The 20632-nt window shown below is 46.6% G+C and overlaps 1 protein-coding gene across 1 annotated transcript in view; it reads left to right on the top strand.

Annotated features, from left to right (window-relative positions):
* Positions 1-11715: 11715 nt before the first annotated feature.
* insyn1 (inhibitory synaptic factor 1) overlaps positions 11716-20632 on the top strand; it is a 180590-nt gene continuing 171673 nt past the window's right edge. The window contains exon 1 of the mRNA XM_060923338.1: positions 11716-11820. Within this exon, the coding sequence (XP_060779321.1) occupies positions 11749-11820 (72 nt within the window). The 5' untranslated portion in view covers positions 11716-11748. The remainder of the gene's footprint in view (positions 11821-20632) is intronic.

The following is a 20632-nucleotide window of genomic DNA, read 5'->3' as shown; positions in this document are numbered from 1 at the left end:
GTTTATCCCCTCTTCTGTTGTGGCAGCTAACTGCACAACACATATCAGGCATTCTACGATAAAAGTAAGCGATGAAGAAGATGGATATTACAAGCGTTGTTTGCTGATAAGCGTGGCTTTGTACCTCCAAAATGGCGGCGTAAACAGTATCACGTGACCTTATGACGTCAAGTCGAAAACCTCTATAAGCCATGTACGATGAGATTGAGTGGAATAACTGTTTTATTCTATCCACATTCACTGGATTTTGAGGAAAAGAACATTTTAATTTTCACTTTTTGCAAATTTGATAAATAAAAGCTTTGTACAGAACGCCCAACAAAATAATTTCCACTTAGAATGTAAACAAACCAGCGAAATGCCAGTAGCAATTTGTGAAAAATGCTATCATAATAATTCTTCAAAAATACAAAAAAGATACATTCTTACCATCAAATACTTTTATTCCATATTTTGTTGCTTTTTTTGGGGGGGGGCCGTTGAGGAGAGTTTTCATTTCATCCTCAGTTGGTTCAGCACCACGCTCCACCATTTTGTTTTTCTCGACTCATGGTATATGAGCTGATAGCCTAGTAGTAGAGTAGCCAATCAGAGCACACGATTGCTCATATCCAGTGAATGTGGATAGAATCATGTGAAATGTCCATCATACAAGTCTATGTGAATTAGCTGTTATATTATTATTATTATTATTATTATTTACACCAAGTAGTGCAATCAATTCGGGGAAAAAAAATGACATCATTCTTGTCTTCCCTAGACAATTGGTATAAGGGTCCAAGAAGAGTTTCATTTGACAGATGATTATTAATATGCATAAGTACAGTAGTGACTCAACCAAGCACGACCATTTATATCAGGCATCCATCCATCCATTATCTACACCGCTTCTCCGGGAAGCTGGACCTCAGGTGAAAGGCAGGGCACACCCTGGGCAGGTCACCAGTCTATCACAGAGCAAACACAGAGACAAACAACCATTCACACTCCTGGACACTTTGGAGTCACCATTCGATCCAATCTGCATGTCCTTGGACTGTAGGAGGAAATGCACACAGGCATGGGGAAAACATACGAACTCTACACAAAATGGCCCCAGTTGGCCCCCAGGTTTAAACCCAGAAACTTCTTGCTGTGAGGCAACAGTGCTAACCACTGTACCACTGTGCCCACCATCAAGTATTCAACAGATGTTCATCTTCATAGTCCTAAACTTGACAACTCATCTCATCTCATTATCTCTAGCCGCTTTGTCCTGTTCTACAGGGTCACAGGCAAGCTGGAGCCTATCCCAGCTGACTATGGGCGAAAGGCGGGGTACACCCTGGACAAGTCGCCAGGTCATCACAGGGCTGACACATAGACACAGACAACCATTCACACTCACACCTACGGTCAATTTAGAGTCACCAGTAAATCTAACCTGCATGTCTTTGGACTGTGGGGGAAACCGGAGCACCTGGAGGAAACCCACGCGGACATGGGGAGAACAAGCAAACTCCACTTGACAACTCCATCCATAAATTGCATTGGAATACCAAGTGTCTATTTTGAGTTACCAATTAAAAAAAAATGTTGCTAATTGATAGGTGTAGCGCTTGCAAAGTGTGGGTGGAGCACAGAGGATGGCAGGACAACGCTTAGAGGCAGAGAAGGCTATTTATTACACAACTTTTCAGTTTTAAATTCGGCATAAGCCCACATACACACACACACGCACACTCTGCTCTGGTCCCGGGTTGCGCTCCCTCTGCTCTCTCTCTGCATCCTTAAATAGGGAGCGGTTACTGGGAAAACACATAAAACACAGGTTAACTACCGTCAGGTGTAGCGATTCTGCCACTCACCTTCCCTGGCTCCGCCCTCCTGTCACAGACCAGTGCTTGACCATGCCCCCGCTGCCACATACCCCCACCGCCCGACTCAGGCCAGGCGCCTGTCCGGCCTGCAGCCGACTCCCCCCCCCCCCCCCCCTTGACGGGAGAGGAAGTCTGCCACGACCATCTGCGCCCCCGGCCTGTGGACCACCTTGAAGTTGAAGGGTTGGAGTGCCAGATACCAACGGGTGATCCGCGCATTGGCATCCTTCATGCGGTGGAGCCACTGGAGGGGCGCGTGGTCCAAACAGAGGGTGAAAGGGCGCCCCAGCAGGTAGTAATGGAGGGCGAGGACCACCCACTTGATCGCCAGGCATTCCTTCTCAATCATGCTGTAGCGCCCCTCATGCACTGACAGCTTCCGGTTGATGTATAGGATGGGGCGATCCTCCCCCTCCACCTGCTGGGACAAAACGGCCCCCAGCCCTCTGTCCGACGCATCCGTCTGTAACATAAAAGGGAGAGAGAAGTCAGGGGGGTGTAAAAGTGGCCCCCCACACAGTGCAGCCTTTACCTCAGAGAAAGCCCGCTGGCACTGCTCCGTCCACTGGACCAGATCTGGAGCCCCCTTTTTGGTGAGGTCAGTCAGCGGGCTGCTGACGTCCGAATAATTAGGTATAAACCTACGATAGTAGCCAGCCAGCCCCAGGAACTGTCTCACCCCCTTTTTGGTCTTGGGCCTCGGGCAGGCCGGAATCGCTGCTGTCTTATTAATTTGGGGACGCACCTGCCCGTTGCCCAAGTGGAAGCCCAGATACTGTACTTCCACCCGCCCAATCGCACACTTCTTTGGGTTGGCAGTGAGCCCCGCCCGCCTCAGCGACCTAAGGACGGCCCTCAGGTGTTGCAGGTGCCGCTGCCAGTCGTTACTATAAATGATAATGTCGTCTAGATAAGCAGCTGCATAGGTGGCGTGGGGCCAGAGGACCCGGTCCATCAGCTGCTGAAACATAGCGGGAGCCCCAAACAGCCCAAACAGAAGTGTGACGAACTGGTGTAAGCCGAACGGTGTGGAAAAGGCCGTTTTCTCCCGGGATAATGGAGTCAAGGGGATCTGCCAATATCCCTTCGTCAAATCCAGTGTCGAGTAAAAGCGAGCCATGCCTAGTCGATCGAGCAGCTCATCAATACGAGGCATTGGGTACGTGTCGAATTTAGACACCGCGTTGACTTTTCTATAGTCCACACAGAACCGGACCGAGCCGTCGGCCTTGGGAACCAAGACCACCGGGCTGCTCCAGTCACTGTGGGACTCCTCGACGATGCCCATTTCGAGCATGGCCTGAAGTTCTTCCCGAACCACCTTTTTTTTGTGTTCGGGTAGTCTATAAGGGCGGCTACGCACTACCACCCCCGGGGGTGTCTCTATGTGGTGTTCTATGAGGTTAGTGTGACCGGGCAGGGGCGAGAACACATCCGAAAACTCGGCCTGCAACTGGGCGACCTCCGTGAGTTGGGTCGGGGAGAGGTGGTCTCCACAGGGGACCGGAGAGGTACGTGATGCCAATGTCCCTTTTTGAACCTCTGGCCCCAGCTCCGCCTTCTCCGGAACTATCGACACCAACACCACGGGGACCTCCTCGTTCCAGAGTTTCAGCAGATTGAGGTGGTAGATCTGTAGTGCCCCCTCCCTGTCCATTCGCCTAACCTCATAGTCGACGTCCCCGACTCGCCGTGTGACCTCAAAGGGTCCTTGCCACTTGGCGATTAATTTGGAGCTCGACGTGGGCAACAGGACGAGTACCTTATTTCCCGGAGTGAACTCTCTAAGGCGCGTGCCCTTGTTGTACAGGCGGGTTTGCCGTTCCTGGGCCTGCCGCAAATTCTCCTGAGTTAGGTGGGTGAGTGTGTGGAGTTTTGTGCGCAGGTCCATAACGGACTGAATTTCGTTTTTGCTCTGTGAAGGTCCCTCCTCCCAATTTTCCCGCAGTACATCTAAGATGCCGCGTGGCTTACGCCCATATAATAATTCAAACGGGGAGAACCCCGTGGAGGCTTGGGGGACCTCTCGCACTGCAAATAACAAGGGTTCGAGCTACTTATCCCAGTTACGTGCGTCCTCACTTACGAATTTTTTGATAATATTCTTGAGGGTGCGATTGAACCGTTCAACTAAACCGTCCGTTTGTGGGTGATAAACGCTGGTGTGGATCGGCTTAATACCCAGTAGCCCATACAGTTCGCTCAGTGTTCGTGACATAAACGAGGTGCCTTGGTCAGTCAGAATCTCTTTCGGGATTCCAACCTGGGAGATGACGTGGAAGAGGGCCTCTGCAATACTGCGTGCTGAGATATTGCGAAGAGGCACTGCTTCCGGGTATCGCGTTGCATAGTCCACCAGAACCAATATAAAGCGGTACCCTCGTGTTGACCGATCTAATGGCCCGATGAGATCCATCCCAATTCTTTCGAACGGGGTCTCGATTAATGGTAGGGGGCGCAAGGGCGCTTTTGGAATGGCCGCTGGATTTACTAGCTGGCATTCGCGGCACGCCGTACACCACTTACGGACGTCGCCGCGAATCCCCGGCCAATAGAATCGGGCCATTATTCGGGCTAGTGTCTTATCCTGCCCAAGGTGTCCAGCCATGGGATTAAAGTGAGCCACCTGGAATACCAATTCCCGGCGGCTCTTTGGAATTAATAACTGGGTGACTCGCTCTTTCATCTGAGTGTCCTGCATCACTCGGTATAATCTATCCTTCAAAATGGAAAAATAGGGGAAGGACGGGGTGGCGTTCGGCTGGAGCGTTTGACCATCGATTACTCTCACTTGGTCAAACGCGTGTCGCAGAGTCTCGTCTCGCGATTGTTCTAGTGGGAAATCCGTGAGGGATTCCCCAATAGAAAGAGGAGGAGCCGGCGGCTCCTCACTCTGTCGCGGAGATGACGTAGACGGCTCTGCGACCGCAGCTCCAGCCAAAGCGACACCGGGACCCTCCCCTGTCAACCGGCAGGACCCACTCTTTACTAGGCGTGTCATTAAACCCTGAAATCCCGTCCAATCAGTCCCCAAAATCAAAGAGTGGGTAAGGCGAGGATTAACCGCCGCCGTCACTATAGATTTTTCCCCTCTGAAATATATGTGGACCGACACCAACAGGTATCTGTGAACATCCCCGTGCACACACAACACCTTCACCCCCTGTGCTCCCCCCAATGCCTCGTCTTGCACCAGGCTTTGGCGGATCGAGGTCTGATTGCAACCTGAATCCACCAATGCCTGATATGTAGCCCCTTGTACACTCACCGGTATGCGATACGCTCCGGCCTGATCGAGGGCAGCTTCTGGCGCATCGGGGATCCGCACCACCGCCCCCACCTCCATAGCTGCGCACTGTTGTTGCAGGTGGCCCGGTTCCCCGCAGCGCCAGCAAACCGGCCCGGGCCTTCCCTCTGCAGCTGTGTTCTGAGGCTCACTCACCTGAGGGGGGGAGAGACAGACAAAGAAGGGAGAGACAGGAGGGCACCACGGGTGCGGCGGGCCGGCTGGGGTGGAGCCGGCCCCCGCCTCCGTGGTGGGGGAATGGGGCGAGGACGGGACACAGGAGGGGGGGAGAAAGAGAGAGAGAAGAGGAGAGAAGAGACGGCGTTGTCAGCCGTCCTGCCGCCGGAACAGCCACCAAATGATCCTCCGCCAGTCCTACGGCCTGATCCAGCGACGCCGGGCGGTGGCACTGGACCCACTCCGCGGTTCCGGCTGGTAAGCGGGCGATGAATTGCTCCAGCACCACCTGATCGATGATTCCCTCGGTGTCGCGATCGTCGGCCCTCAGCCACCGCCAGCAGGCGTCCCGGAGCTGCTGGCCGAACGCGAATGGCCGGCTGACTTCCTCCATCCGCAGCGCGTGGAAGCGCTGGCGCTGTTGTTCGGGCATGTGCCCCACGCGCTGGAAGATGGCCCGGCGAAGGTCGGCGTAGGCCAGCCGGCGGTGGGTGGGGAGCTGTAGTGCGGCCAGCTGCGCCTCTCCCGTCAAGAGGGGGAGGAGGCACGCCGCGCGCTGCTCCATCGGCCACCCCGAGGCTTCGGCGACCTGCTCGAACAAGGTGATAAACGCCTCTGGGTCGTCCTGCGGGCCCATCTTGGTCATGGTGAGGGGAGACGGGCCCGCGGCCGGGGCGCTGGTGGACCCCGCCGACGCGAGGAGATGCCGGAACGCCTCTCGATCTTCCTGCTGGGCCAGCACCAGGGCTTCGAAGCGTCGCTCCTGCTCCTTTCGGAGCGTGACGAGTGCCTGGTGCTGGCTCTGCTGAGCCGTGGCGAGGGCGTGGACCAAGTCCGCGAACGGGGAGGATTCCATGGGGCTGCAAAGTTGGTGCTCCACCTTTTTCCCGGGTTTCGGCACCACTGTAGCGCTTGCAAAGTGTGGGTGGAGCACAGAGGACGGCAGGACAACGCTTAGAGGCAGAGAAGGCTATTTATTAGACAACTTTTCAGTTTTAAATTCGGCATAAGCCCACATACACACACACACGCACACTCTGCTCTGGTCCCGGGTTGCGCTCCCTCTGCTCTCTCTCTGCCTCCTTAAATAGGGAGCGGTTACTGGGAAAACACACAAAACACAGGTTAACTACCGTCAGGTGTAGCGATTCTGCCACTCACCTTCCCTGGCTCCGCCCTCCTGTCACAGACCGGCGCTTGACCACGCCCCCGCTGCCACAATAGGTATAAGATGATATTCCATAAATTTGTTTGCCTTAGCGGCACGGTGGTGTAGTGGTTAGCGATGTCGCCTCACAGCAAGATGGTCCGGGTTCGGGCCCCATGGCCGGCGAGGGCCTTTCTGTGCGGAGTTTGCATGTTCTCCCCGTGTCCGCGTGGGTTTCCTCCGGGTGCTCCGTTTTCCCCCACAGTCCAAAGACATGCAGGTTAGGTTAACTGGTGACTCTAAATTGACCATAGGTGTGAATGTGAGTGTGAATGGTTGTGTGTGTCTATGTGTCAGCCCTGTGATGACCTGGTGACTTGTCCAGGGTGTACCCCGCCTTTCGCCCGTAGTCAGCTGGGATAGGCTCCAGCTTGCCTGCGACCCTGTAGAACAGGATAAAGTGGCTAGAGATAATGAGATGAGATGAGATGTTTGCCTTAGATTTATTATTGCACCTACTGGTCAATAATGGGAACTGCAACCTACAGTAGCATACAAAAGTCTTAGGTACATGTAAAGAAATGCTGTAGACAAAAAAAGGCTAAAAATAATGAAATGAGATGTTTCAGCATTAAAAAACATTATAAGCAATAAGCCATAATTAATGAAACAAAGTCAATATTTGGTGTGAGACAACCATTAAAAAAAATAGTAGTCTCAGGTACAATGAGTGCAGTTTTATAAGGAAATGAGCTGTAGGTTTTACTGAGCATCTTACAGAACCAGCCACAGTTATTCTGGACACTTTGACTGCCACACTTGCTTCTTAATTTTGCACCAAAACCCAGTATCCTTCATTGTGTTTTCTTTTTTAATCTGAAAAGTGGGCTCTTATGTAATATGCTGCTCAGATACAAACGATTTTTCCCCCTGTAACATTTAATTTTGTGCTGGAAAAAGAACGCTTGGAACTCGAAAATGGTTTTCTACTGATTTGATCATATAGAAGTCATAAAATACGAATGTGTAACAAAGTTTGTATGAAAAAAGGGTACCTAAGACTTTTGCAAAGTACTGTATGTTAATAGAGGCCTCTTTGGGAGGGAATCATGCTGTCCCATGCTTACTTTATGAACATTTTCATTAGAGGAGGAGCAGTGGACAGGACAGTTAATCGCAGGGTTGTTCTTGACTTTTAATTTGTTTGTGGTTATCTCATTATTAATGTCATCCTGTGTCACCATAATCTATGCTCATGAACAATTGATTCAGTTGACTTCTTGATGGATGGATGGACAATAAGACCGATGATAAAATGACAAATTGGCTAAGGTCAGTTAAAGAAGAACAACAACTTTATTTATCACACGCTTGTGAAATTCCTCTCTGCATTTAACCCATCTGAAGCAGTGAACACACACATGCACGCACACATATTCAGAGCAGTAGACAGCCATGCTAACAGCACCCAGGGAGCAGTTGGGAGTTAGGTGCCTCGCTCAAGGGCACCTCAGCCCAAAGCCACCCCATATTAACCTGACTGCAGTTCAAAGACATGCAGGGTAAACCAGAGCACCCAGAGAGTGCCCATGCAGATACAGGGAGAATGTGCAAACTCCACACAGAAAGGCCCCCGCCGGCCACTGGGCTCAAACCCAGAACCTTCTTGCTGTGAGACAACCATGCTAACCACTTACAAACCCAAGGGTTTGGCAGCAGTGGGATTCAAACCCACACCATCGAATGACTGGAGCCTAAAGCCAGCACCTTAGACCGCTCGGCCACACTACCACTATGGTATACCTACAGTATACTTACAAAGTATACACTCACTGGCCCCTTTACTAGGAACTTGTTCTTGATTCTAAGATTCCTGTTCTTGGCTGCAGGAGTGGAACCCAATGTGCTGTTCTGCTGTTGCATGCTGAGATGCTTTTCTGCTCACCATGGTTGTAAAGAGTTGCTATGAGTTGCTATATCCTTCCTGGCAGTTCGAACCACTCCGGCCATTTTCCTCTGACCTCTCTTATCAACAAGACGTTTCCACCCACAGAAGTGTCTCTCACTCAACTCAATGTTTTTTTGTTTTTCGCACCATTCTGTGTAAACTCTAGAGACTGTTGTGTGTGAAAACCCCAGGAGATCAGTAGTTTCTGAAATACTCAAACCAGTCCATTTGGCTCAAACCAACACCCATGCCACAGTGAAAGTCACACTTTGAGATCACAATTTTTCCCATTCTGGTGTTTGAAGTGAACATTGACTGAAGCTCTTGATCTGTAATTTCATGATTTTATGCATTGTGCTGCTGTCAAGGGATTGGCTGATTAGAGAACTGCATAGAACAGCAGGTGTATGGGGTTCCTAATAAAGTGGCCAGTTAGTATATATGGCAGGTATACCTGATAAGCCAATGAGCGCAGAGTGTAAAAAGTGTGTATATCAAATAAGGTGCCATGTATACATATGTACACTACTAGGTGGTTTGGAAATAGGCTTTTTTTGTTTGTTTGTTTGTTTGTTTGTTTGTTTTAAATTGCAAGTTGTTCTTTGAATAGCATATATTACATGAATATGGATAATCCGATATAAGGCATGAAAGAGAAACATGTCATTTGGGATATACTGAGATACAGATTGTGAATTGAGAATTCAGAGAGAGAGAGAGAGAGAGAGAGACTGTGCGCTCAACAAATACTGTTAGCTGTTATTGTCTGTTTAAACTCTTTGGCTCCTCCCATCACGACTGGTGAGTGAGGGAGAGACAGAGGGAGAGAAAGAGAGTGAGAGTCATTTCTGGCAGCCACCTGAGCCACTCAATAAACTCCTGCTCCTAGCAACCTGCATCCGCCAGTGAGTGAGGGGGCGAGAGGAAGGGACAGAGAGTGTCGAGTGAGAGAGGGGGAGAGAGAGAGAGAGAGAGGGGGAGAGATAGAGAGGGAGAGAGAGGGAGAGCAAGTGAGAGAGAAAGAGAGAGAGAGATAGAGAGAGAGAGAGAAGGACGACGATTGTGTGTATATGTATATGTGTGTGAGCTACAAGGCTTACACATAAAGGCAGAGGGTACATCTCTTCTTCAGACCCTGGCTGTCGTCACGGAGAAGGGGAGGCGTCGCTGTAGAGAGGGAGGCAGCAGCGGCAGCCTCAACACCCTGGATCAACCGTCACCGCAGCAACACAAGCTTCCTCGAGGACGGGAGTCCCAGGGTTCTGCTCTGCCTCTTCTTCTTCTTCCTCTTCTTCTTCTTGTGCCTTGTTGTCGTCTTCTTCCTCTTCTCCTCTTACTGATGGAAGGAATTCTCCTGCTGGCTGGAAAGGCTGAGAGGTATGAGAGGGTCTAGAAAAGATACAGAAACAGAGTATGACAGGAGGAAAGAGCATGAGTGTATGTATGTGCATGTGTGTGTCAGACAGAATGAGGTAGTCCGTAATAGTGCTGGCAGGATGAAGGGTAAGGAACTCCGTTCTTGCCTCACTGGGAGAAAGAGACAGAATTAGCTCTGGTTCCGCTGCTAACCAGAGCAGAGATCAAGTCAGTTGATCCTGTCTCCACCTGAGCGTACTGTGTGAGGACACATTCTACTTTCCATCTGAGGCCGGGGCAGTGAAATCATCTTATTTCTTGTCTTTAAACCTGCACTGCCTTCCATTCGCCATCCCAGTGCTGAAAAAGTTGGGTAGTTGCTTCTGAAAGAGATAGAGAAAGAAAGCAGGATAAGTGAGACAGTGTAGGTAAAGGTATGGCAATGATGGATAGGTGGATAGACAGAAGGGGTAAAAGAAAGAAAGAGGATGAACCATTCTCCTTCGTGTCTCCTTAGGTGCCATGTGACGAGTGAATGGTCCTCTCCTCTTAATCACCCTCGGGGAGCAGATATTAGATTTACCTCCTCTGGCCACTTCTGAAAAAAAAAAAGAAAGAAAACAGCTTTTCTCCCCAGGGAAACAATTTCCACGTGGACTGGATGTCATTCACTTTTAGATGGAATTGAATTGGAAGCAACAATTTGAAGTGTTTTATAAAGATTTTTGGAAATCCACAGTTCCATCACCATGAGGAGAGACATTCGAAGAGATTTTGGTTCAAGGACATGCTAATGGTGCTCAAGGCTGGAGTGGGATACACATGTCATTGTCCAAAAAGTCTTCATCATACTCATCCTCAGAGGGCTCCCATTGTAAGTAACATTTTCCTTCTGTTTTGCTGGTGATCTGGAGATGAATTAGGTTTTAGAGAAAAGCACACCTACACAGAGACAAGCATGCAATTCTTTCTTTAAATGAGGAAGGACATCTCTGAATCGTTTGTGTGAAATGGTTGAATTGCTGCAACACCTGACTAGCTGCTTTTTTATATAAGCAAACCTTGAATCTGACTGCCAGTTTTCTCTGTTTGGTTTAGGTCTTTTAAACCCACACTCTGCTTAAAGAAGGCGTGTGCAGGACGCCTTGGGAAATCTCCTCTACTGGAGTCTGTTGCCTTTTCCTCCCTTTATACAAAAAGGTGTTAGTTGAACAAAGCAGGAATTTGTAAGCAAATTTTAGCCTCTCCAGACCTTTGAAAGAAAAAAAAATAATTCTGATGCAGAGCTTTGTTTAAAAATGGGGTATTTCCTTCTGGTCAGGATTTTGTGTGGGTGTTCAAAGTGGACCATTGACAATCATAATGCCTCTTTCTTTTCATGAGCCATCTATTCAGCTGAAAATGATCTTTTGTAGCACCTACACTTAGGGTAACTTCATTAGATAGACAGTGGCAACAGATTTTAGTCAATAAAGGCAGGGTGAGAAATATATGCTGTAAGAAAACCTAATTCTCCTTCCACATTATGGCAATTTTTATTTATTTATTTTATTTTTTTTGTCTTAGAGTCCATGTACCTGGATCACACCCTTCAGCACTTTCTCGGATTTAAGACATTTTAAATGACTCCGACATTCTCCTCTCTATCATCCTCTTCCTGCGGTGCTCTTGGACATCCCACAGTGCTGTGCAGGAGGAGGCTTGTGCCCAGGCCCCACCAGCTTTCCTGGCTCTGCGGGTGTTTTTAAGATGTTGGAGCCCGCCTGCGTGGCCCGAGCCCGAGATCGGATCAGTGATCGGATCAGTAGCACTGCGGCTCCTGGTGGCTCCAGACATGGGCCGCGGCTCGGCCTGCCCCCGCGCTCAGCCCTCCTCCCACCCGCCCCTGCTCCGCCTGTGAAGGATGTCCAAGAGTCGAGCTCCTGCCCAGGAACCCTCTGAGATCCCCAGCCAGAGAGAGCGCATCCGCAGCCACATGAAGATGGTGATCGAGCAGCTGGAAGGCATTCTCATAGAGCTCAAAGATGTCGCCAAAGAGCTGCGGGAGGTAAGACTGCTTGGAAATTGGAGGGGCTTTTTGGGATCTTCTGAGTGATTTGTGTTCTGGTCTTGTATACAAGTTGCAGAATTGCTTAGACACTTATACCCGCTTGTCTAAAGTGTTTCACTCATTTAACCTAAGAATCAGGAAGTTGGATGCTTTAGGATTTTGTGACTTTGGTCTAGTTGCCAAGTGTCTCAGGGTAATCCAGAAAGACAACCCAACCCTGTTCACCCTCTAAAATGCATCCCTCAAAACACTTTGCAGAAAAAGCACAGGAAAGTGGGTACACTTGAGGATTTTGGTCTCCAGGTAACCCAGAAATCCAACCCAGCCCTGGTCACCCTCTAAAATACAACCTGCCATATACTTTACAGAAAGGGTACAGGAAAGTGGGGATGCTTGTGGAATTTGGTTTCGGTATTCTGACAAGCTGGGTTGAGGTTCAGCAATTGAAGGTTTTCTAGATTAGTGGTTCCTTGATCTGGTACAGGAGTATATTGGGATATTTCATACTGGTCCCTGCTCTAACATGCCTTATCCAACTGGTGACTCCTCAAGGTTATACTGCCCTTAAGACATACAAATTATCCAAAACATAGACCACTTTATACCTTTTCAGAAAGGGAATAGGAAAGTGGGAACTCTTGTGGATTTTGGCAACCTGGTTTGAGGTGTAACATGTGAAAAATCCAAAATCAGTGGTTTCCAACCCTAGTCCTGGACGACACCAGCCCTGCCTATTTTGCTGTTTTTCCTCTGTCTCTTCCTGTGTTTGAGCAGGGAAAACACAAGAGGTCCTTGAGGATGGAGACTGGAAATCACTCCTCCATTTTACACTGTCCTTTTGGACAAGCAAACAAACACCAAAACTAATCCCCCTGAGCACCCTCACAAATATGACCCATTTAGTCGTAATTCTGAGGTAAAGTAACCAAAGTTGTCTTGCAGTGGAAAGCATTTCTGCAATAGCTCAATTAGTGGGACAATTATGTATCTGGATGGCCAGAAAACATCACCTTGATGGTATCAATCAATAGTTTCTTGATGTTAAATATTTAAATGGGTAGAACAGAGAACATGGTTTGCCTGGCTACAATTATATACAAGCGTTTGTCCTTCTCTCTGTTGTGACTTGCTGATAATTCCCGGGATGATTGGAGGGGTGCTGGTGAAGGTGCAGACTCACAGGGTGAGGGAAAAGTGAGTGTTTGACAGAAAGGCGAGATTAATTTGTTACTTGACCACATGACAGGATTTGCGTGCGGGGATTTGCCAAAATGGTTTGGATTTTAGACTGGACAGAATGTGAGGCAGGGAAATATGTGCAACAGGGAAAGGGAGGTAGAACACTGAGGTGTGCTAGGTAGGTTTTGGCACAGCAATCATTATGTAAGCACTTTGCTATCAGCTGGATTCCTACTGTATTCTACCAACTGCCATGGAAACAAGATTAAAAGATTCCATTGTATGTGTTTGCATGTGTGAAAAAACCTACAAATATGTTGTGTGTCTGTGTCAATGTTATGTTTGAGCTGAGAGAGAGAGAGAGAGTATTCACGCATGACAAAAAGCAATAAGTTGATGCAAGAGTGTTTGTTTAAAGCTATGATGGAGGTGGTAGGATAACAGTTACGGAAGAGGAAGTTCATATGGCTTATGTAAGATGGCATAATGTGCATATTTAAGTCTCTTGAGGTATGTAAGACACTAAATAAAAGGAGCCGATTCCATTTTTTTTTTGTCTTTGTGCGTAGGTGTTTGTCAGCTACTTACTCTACATGAAAAAGAGACTGGGTTGTGTGTGTGTGTGTGTGTGTGTGTGTATAGAATAGCAATGCATGTTTGACCCTGAATGTCAGAATAAGATCTGCTTGTCCTAGACTCTGTTCTGTCCTTCGCTGAAGGTGCTGTAAAGCTTAATAAAAAGAACCAAAGTATATGTGTATGCGGCAGACAGAACCAGAAAAAAGACAGATAGCGAGAGTAAGACAGAGAGGGCATTCTCAGGAGAAGTGTCTCACCTCTATCTGAAATCTCTGTATCATTATATCATTTTATCTATGTGCTCCTTCTCATTTCATCACCTGCAATGCCTTTCTCTATTCAGCAATAACACATAGCCTCATGTAGGACCCCCTGAGGCAGCCGGACCTCCGCATCCCCACTCTGTCATGCTGATCCCCTTTGTATCCCATCATCCCTTTCACCAGAGTGTGTCTCAGTCAAGAGAGGAAAAGGGCACGTTACAGCGCATTGTACAACACCGCCGTGACACACTCACTCCAGACGTTAACATGATTGATGATCATCAGAGGCAAGCAGTGGAAATAATGCTAGCTCCAGCTATTTATAAACCCCAGAGCTAACCACTGTCCTGCACACGCTCCTAATTCACATATGCATAAGCACTATAAATAGACCCAGAACAGGAACATGTTCAATTTGAAAGGAACTCTGAGAAATAGTAGACAAATACTGCCTGCTGTACTGGTGATGACATCGTAGCATCATCCTGATGGCAGTTACAGCCATGGGCTGCTTGTTCAGAGTGACTGTGACCATTGTACCGATTACTAATGTTCCAGAAAATCTTTAATCTTTTTCCATATGAGATGAGGAGTAAGATGTATTGCATGTGTCAGCTAAATCGGTGATTAATGATTGCATGCATATAAGCAGGATGGTATCGCTTGTATACATTTAATGATGTGTGTGGGAGGGGGACGACGACTGGTGAACCTCACTTTGGCCTCTCAGTCCATATATTGTCTATTTTAATGACTTGTTGCTCCGCTGCTGATCAAATATTGACTGAATGCCTGGCTTAACAGCATGGCTAGATTGTTGTTGACCTAGATGTCCCTTCAGACATGAAATAGGTAAAAAATAAAATAAAATAAGCAGTAAAATAAAGTCTGTGTGTAGGAGAAAGAGAGAAATTGAGAGAGAAGACTTATGCAACTCAGCCGGCAACTTACATAAAATAACACAAGCAGTTGGGAGTTAGTCATCAAGCCTGCCATTCTGGAAGAGTGTGCAATCTCACACATGGCAGAAATCTACTCGTGTTGCTACATTTCTACTGCAACGCACACACTCTCTCTCTACGAGAACTTAATTTGGACACTGCCTTTCAGCCACTTGCAACACAAATATCTAAAGGTCAAGACTGGATCTTCTATTATTATTCATTGGTTAGATAAAAAAAAAAAGTTCTTTGCTGAAAGAGTTTGGTACATTTGCTCAAGTGTTCTTAAATCTACCGTCCACCTGAAAGTGATGTTTAAATGACATCTTTGGGATGAATTGGAATGCAGACTACACCCCAGGCCTTCTCACCTGACATCACTAATTCCCTTATGGCTGAATGGGCACCAATCCCCATTCCAAAACCTACTGGAAAGCCTTCCCAGAAGATTGGAGGCTGTTATAGATGCAAAGGCTGCGACTAACTCCATATTAGACGCCATGGTTTTTAATGGGATTTTCAACAAGCACTTTGGGTGTGATGGTCAGGTCTCAACACACTTTTGGTTCATATAGTGTACTGTGTATCTAGGAGTTTTGTCATGCATACATCATATATTATTCTATCCACATTCACTGGATATGAGCAATCACGTGCTCTGATTGGCTACTCTACTACTAGGATATCAGCTCATATACCATGAGTAGAGAAAAATAAAATGGCAGAGCGTGTTGCTGAACCAACCAAGGATGTAATAAAAATTCTACTCGAAAACAACCCCCCTCCCCCCCACCAAAAAAAAAAAAGCAACAAAATATTTTTTTCATAATTTGCTCTTGTCATTTTCCTGGTTTGTTTACATTCTAAGCTGAAACTATTTTGTTGGATGTTTTGTATAAAGTTGTTCATCGAATTCGCAAAAAATACAAATGCTCCGTTTCTCAAAATCCAGTGAATGTGGATAGAATAAAACAGTTGTTCCACTCAATCTCGTCATATATCAGCTCATGTACGACTTGATTTCATGGAATAACTGTTAACTAGCTCAGATAAGTCAAACTTTAAGCAGAAAAGAAGTCAGACTTCATGGTGACAGACAGAAGCCAAAGACAGATGGCCAAAGAGAGAGCTAGAGAGCGAAGATAAACAAACAGGCATGCGCAAGTGTAATATTATAAGAGGAAAAAGAAGTCAGTCCTTTTCTGACTGAACATACAAGGCATTTATTAGTAATTCACTGGGAAGCTTGTGAATGATTCAGCTGATTTGTCCTCATTGTGGAATTTGTATTGTTGAAAAGTAGTAGCGAGATACCCAACTATTGACTAATCGGACATCTTGGTAAGTTTCTCCATATTTTTGGACAGTTTTTTTGGACAAGTTATACAAATACACAGGTTAGATAATAAACTAAAAAAATGGCATTAACCAAGCATTATAGTTTTTTTTTTCCCTACACTAGATTTTACATTACATTACATTACATGGCATTTAGGTGGGGTTTACATTAGACCGTATCAGCGGATCATCAGATTAACGTTTTTAAAACGATTAGCGTGCACACAGCAACGCCAATACACGATTCGCGTGCACACAGCAACGCCAATACACGGATACGCTCGGCTCCGCAGGCATCCTGCGCTCCAAATCACTCCGCCCTGAACAGCGAGTGCTCTCTGGAGGGTGCGCACTCCGGCCCTGCGCAGCTCACAGAGCGCATGAGTGAAGCACACAAGCAGTGATTCGGGACTGAGCCGCTGTGTGTGTGATCTCAGTGCATATCGGGCATGCGCGTCACTTACCACTTGCAAGTGGAAGGATGGCAAGCCTAAAGACAATCATAACTACACAATGGGCAGTATTTGCAGTATTTTCATACTTTTATACTCTTTAATGAAAGGTGATACAAGGCGGAAGTCCGCGCCGTTTTTCAGCAGTTACGTCACATGACCAACGCCAGCGAATCAGGAAGGTGGATGTCACAGTGACATTGTCCAATGACGACGCCAGCTAGAGCTCAGCACAGCGTATCCGCGTATTCTCAATGTTTACACAGCACCGGACCAGACACGATCTGGATTGAATACGTGGACCCTGGCGGATTCCCGTTTCCCGGCGTTTCCAGGCGTTTTAATGTAAACGGACAGTGCATCCGCGAAGAAAACGAGACAGATACGGTCTAATGTAAACTTGGCCTTAGCAGATGTTCTTATCCAGAGCGACGTACAGTACAATGAGTGTCCGGTACATGAAGTGCTGAATTTCTAGACAAGAAAGTTCTAGTGCCAGTTGAACCAGTGACAACAATACCTAGTGTAATATCCTGTTGAAGTATCAATACTCAAATAGCCAAGGAAGCAAACCAACCACATAAAGTACAACTAAATAGAGAACTCAAACAGCTAACCCCAGGCTAGACCATACACAACCTGGTTGGTCTAGACCGAAACACAGTCACACAGTGGGCAGGGGAGAGGTGCAGCCTGAAGAGGTGAGTCTTCAGTCTGCACATGAAGGTGGTCAGGGAGTTGGCAGTTCTGATCTCAATGGGAAAGTCATTCCACCAACGGGGAACCAGGACAGACAATAGTCTTGAGTGGGCTGGGTAGGAGCAGAGAGGAGGAGGGGCCAGGTGACCAGTAGTAGCAGAGCATAGGGATCTGGCTGCACATAGGGGCAGATCAGACTCTGGAGGTATGCTGGCCCTAACCCCTTGACAGCTTGATAAGCTTGCACCAATGTCTTACATTTCAGTCAACTAGCTAGAGGTAGCCTCTGATATCCCTTTTCCATCAACAGGGAGTGGGTTCTGTTCTGGTCTGCACTCCAAATTTTGAACCATTCAGAGCATTTTGACAAAAAAAAAAGGTTTGAAACCTTGAAAAGATGGTTCCCAGCTGGAACCAAAATATAGCTGTTTTTTCCAGCATGGACTATGTGTGTCATTAGTTTGGAGAGGAAGCAGAGTGCAGCAATGGAGAATGCAATGGAAAATGATACATCTTAAGAAAAAAAGAGAATGAAAACAAATATCTGCAATAACAGAACAAAAGCTCGCAGGTAATTGATGCACACCACAATCTTGTTACTGCTGTTTACTTCCATTATGCATTGTGCAATGCCCTCCGTTCATGACGCATCCTTAATTACACCGGTTCCATTCAAAACTGGTGAACACATGGGCTAGCTGACTAGCTGGCAGCAAGGTTTAAAGAATCCTGAAAGGAACCGTTTCAAGAACCTATTCCCTGTTGGTCAAAAAATTATTTATTTATTTATTTATTTGTTTATTTATTTTTTCCGTTTATGTTTCCGGTTGAGAGTACGTCGTGCGCATTCTGGCTGCCACTTCTCACCAGAGCTTTTATTTTATTTTTCTTTCTTTTTCTATTTTCATTTTATTTATTTATTTATTTATTTATTTATTTATTTTTTCTGTGTGTTTGTGTAGTTTGATATTTGTTTGAGTGTTTTGTCCGCCGGTTGTGGTGTAGCTCCCGACCTAATTTGGGTGTTGGTTCCCTTCAGGCCTTTGTTCGCTGTGGGTGATGCCTGTGCTCCCAGCTATGGACTGCAGTGAGCTCGTTGCTCATTTTACATCATGGTTGTCCAGCGCTCTGCACTTTAACGCTTGGCGTGATGTTCCAAGCGATGTTGCTTGGTGGTGTCGCGGCAGCTGTGCAGGCGGTTTGGACATACCAGCGCTCTGCATGGCGGAGCTTCTCTGCTCGCTTTGTGGATCCATGGCGTGGTGTTCGAACGATGTTGCTGGCGGCGTCACAGCGGCGGTGCTGGAGATGCGGGACTCGTTTTCATGCGCCTTTTGGTGGGACTGTGGCTGCTACACCACGGGAATTACATCCTGACCCCTACTTGGTGGACTTTTTACTTTTTTTAAATTATTTATTTATTTATTTATTATTATTTTAATTTTTTAAATTTTTTATTTATTTTTTTCCCTTGTTTATAATTGTAAAGCGTCCTTGGGTTTCTTGAAAGGCGCTATATAAATTTAACTTATTATTATTTTATTATTAAAAAGCAGTACAAGATGTACCGAGCTGAAGAGAAAGGCCTGCATTTATTCTGGTGTAGGAAACATGCAGTGTGCTGCAAGATTACAACCAGAGTTTATATCAAGCATGCTAACATTAGCTGACTAGTTTGTTCTGTAGGCAGGGTGCTATTTGTGACCATGCAGAATGAGCATGGGTAACATGGGCACTGCTCCTGGATCAGACAGTCACAGTGAGAGCTAAAACCCTCTGACAGTGGCTAAATAACAAACTCCTGTTGGTCCAGTTGTGCTTTCATCTGATATTCCGGAACATGCATGGTCACGTTGAAGTGCAAAATGAATGTATTTTATACTTAGGACACTTCTAATAATGAGCAGTTGCAAGTTGCAAATACAGTGTCTTGCAAAAGTATTCATCCCCCTTGGTGTTTGTCCTGGGTTTTGCATTACAAGCTGGAATTAAAATGGATTTTTGAGGGGTGAGCACCATTCGATTGACACAACATGCCTACCACTTTAAAGGTGATTTTTTTTTTGTGACAAGCAATAATTAAGATGAAAAAACAGAAGAAATCTGGAGTGTGCATAGGTATCTCCCCCCCCCCAAAAAAAAAAAAGTCAGTACTTTGTAGAGCCACCTTTTGCTGCAATTACAGCTGCAAGTCTCTTGAGGTATGTCTGTATTAGCGTAGCACATCTAGCCACTGGGATTTTTTTTCCTATTCCTAAAGGTAAAACTGCTCCAACTTGTTCAAGTTAGATGGGTTGCGTTGGTGTACAGCAATCTTCAAGTTATGCCACATATTTTCAATTTGATTGAGGTCTGGGCTTTGACTAGGCCATTCCAAGACATTTAAATATTTCCCCTTAAACCACTCCAGTGTAGCTTTAGCAGTATGTTTAGGGACATTGTCCTACTGGAATGTAAACCTTTGTCCTAGTCTCAAACCTCTGGCTGACTCAAACAGGTTTTCCTCCAGAATTGCCCTGTATTTAGTGCCATCCATCTTTCCTTTAGTCCTGACCAGCTTTCCTGTCCCTGCAGATGAAAAATATCCCCACAGCATCATGCTGCCACCACCATGCTTCACTGTAGGAATGGTGTTCTTAGGGTGTTGGGTTTGCGCCACACATGGCATTTCCTATGATAGCCAAAATGTTCCATTTTAGTCTCATCTGACCAGAGAATCTTCTTCCATGTGTTTGGGGAGTCTGCCACATGCTGTTGGGCAAACTCCAAACATGTTTTCTTAAGCAATGACTTTTTTCTGGCCACTCTTCCATAAAGCCCCGCTCTGTGGAGTGTACAGCTAAAGTGGTCCTATGAACAGATACTCCCATCTCGTCTCTGGATCTTTGCAGCTCCGTCAGTGTTATCTTTGGTGTTTTTGTTGCATTTCTGATTAATGCCCTCCTTGCCCGGTCTGTGAGTTTTGGTGGGTGGCCTTCTCTTGTCAGGTTTGTAGTGGTGCCATATTCTTTCCATTTTGCTATAATGGATTTAATGGTGCTCCCTGGGATATTCAAAGTTTGGGATATTTTTATAACCCAACCCTGATCTATACTTCTCCACAACTTTGTCTCTGACCTGTTTGGAGAGCTCCTTGGTTTTCATGTTGCTTGCTAAGTAGTGTTGCAGAGTCAGGGTCCTTCCAGAACAGGTTGATTTATCCTGACATCATGTGACAGATCATGTGACACTTTGATTGCACACAGGTGGATCTTAATCAACTAATTATGTGACTTATGAAGTGAATTGGTTGGACCAGCTCTTATTTAGGGGCTTCATATGAAAGGGGGTGAATACCCACCGGTATGCACACTCTAGA

The sequence above is a fragment of the Neoarius graeffei genome, chromosome 6 (genome assembly GCF_027579695.1).
Source record: "Neoarius graeffei isolate fNeoGra1 chromosome 6, fNeoGra1.pri, whole genome shotgun sequence".
NCBI lineage: Eukaryota > Metazoa > Chordata > Actinopteri > Siluriformes > Ariidae > Neoarius > Neoarius graeffei.
The sequence above is the reverse complement of the archived record's forward strand: the minus strand, read 5'-3'. Positions and strand labels throughout refer to the sequence as shown.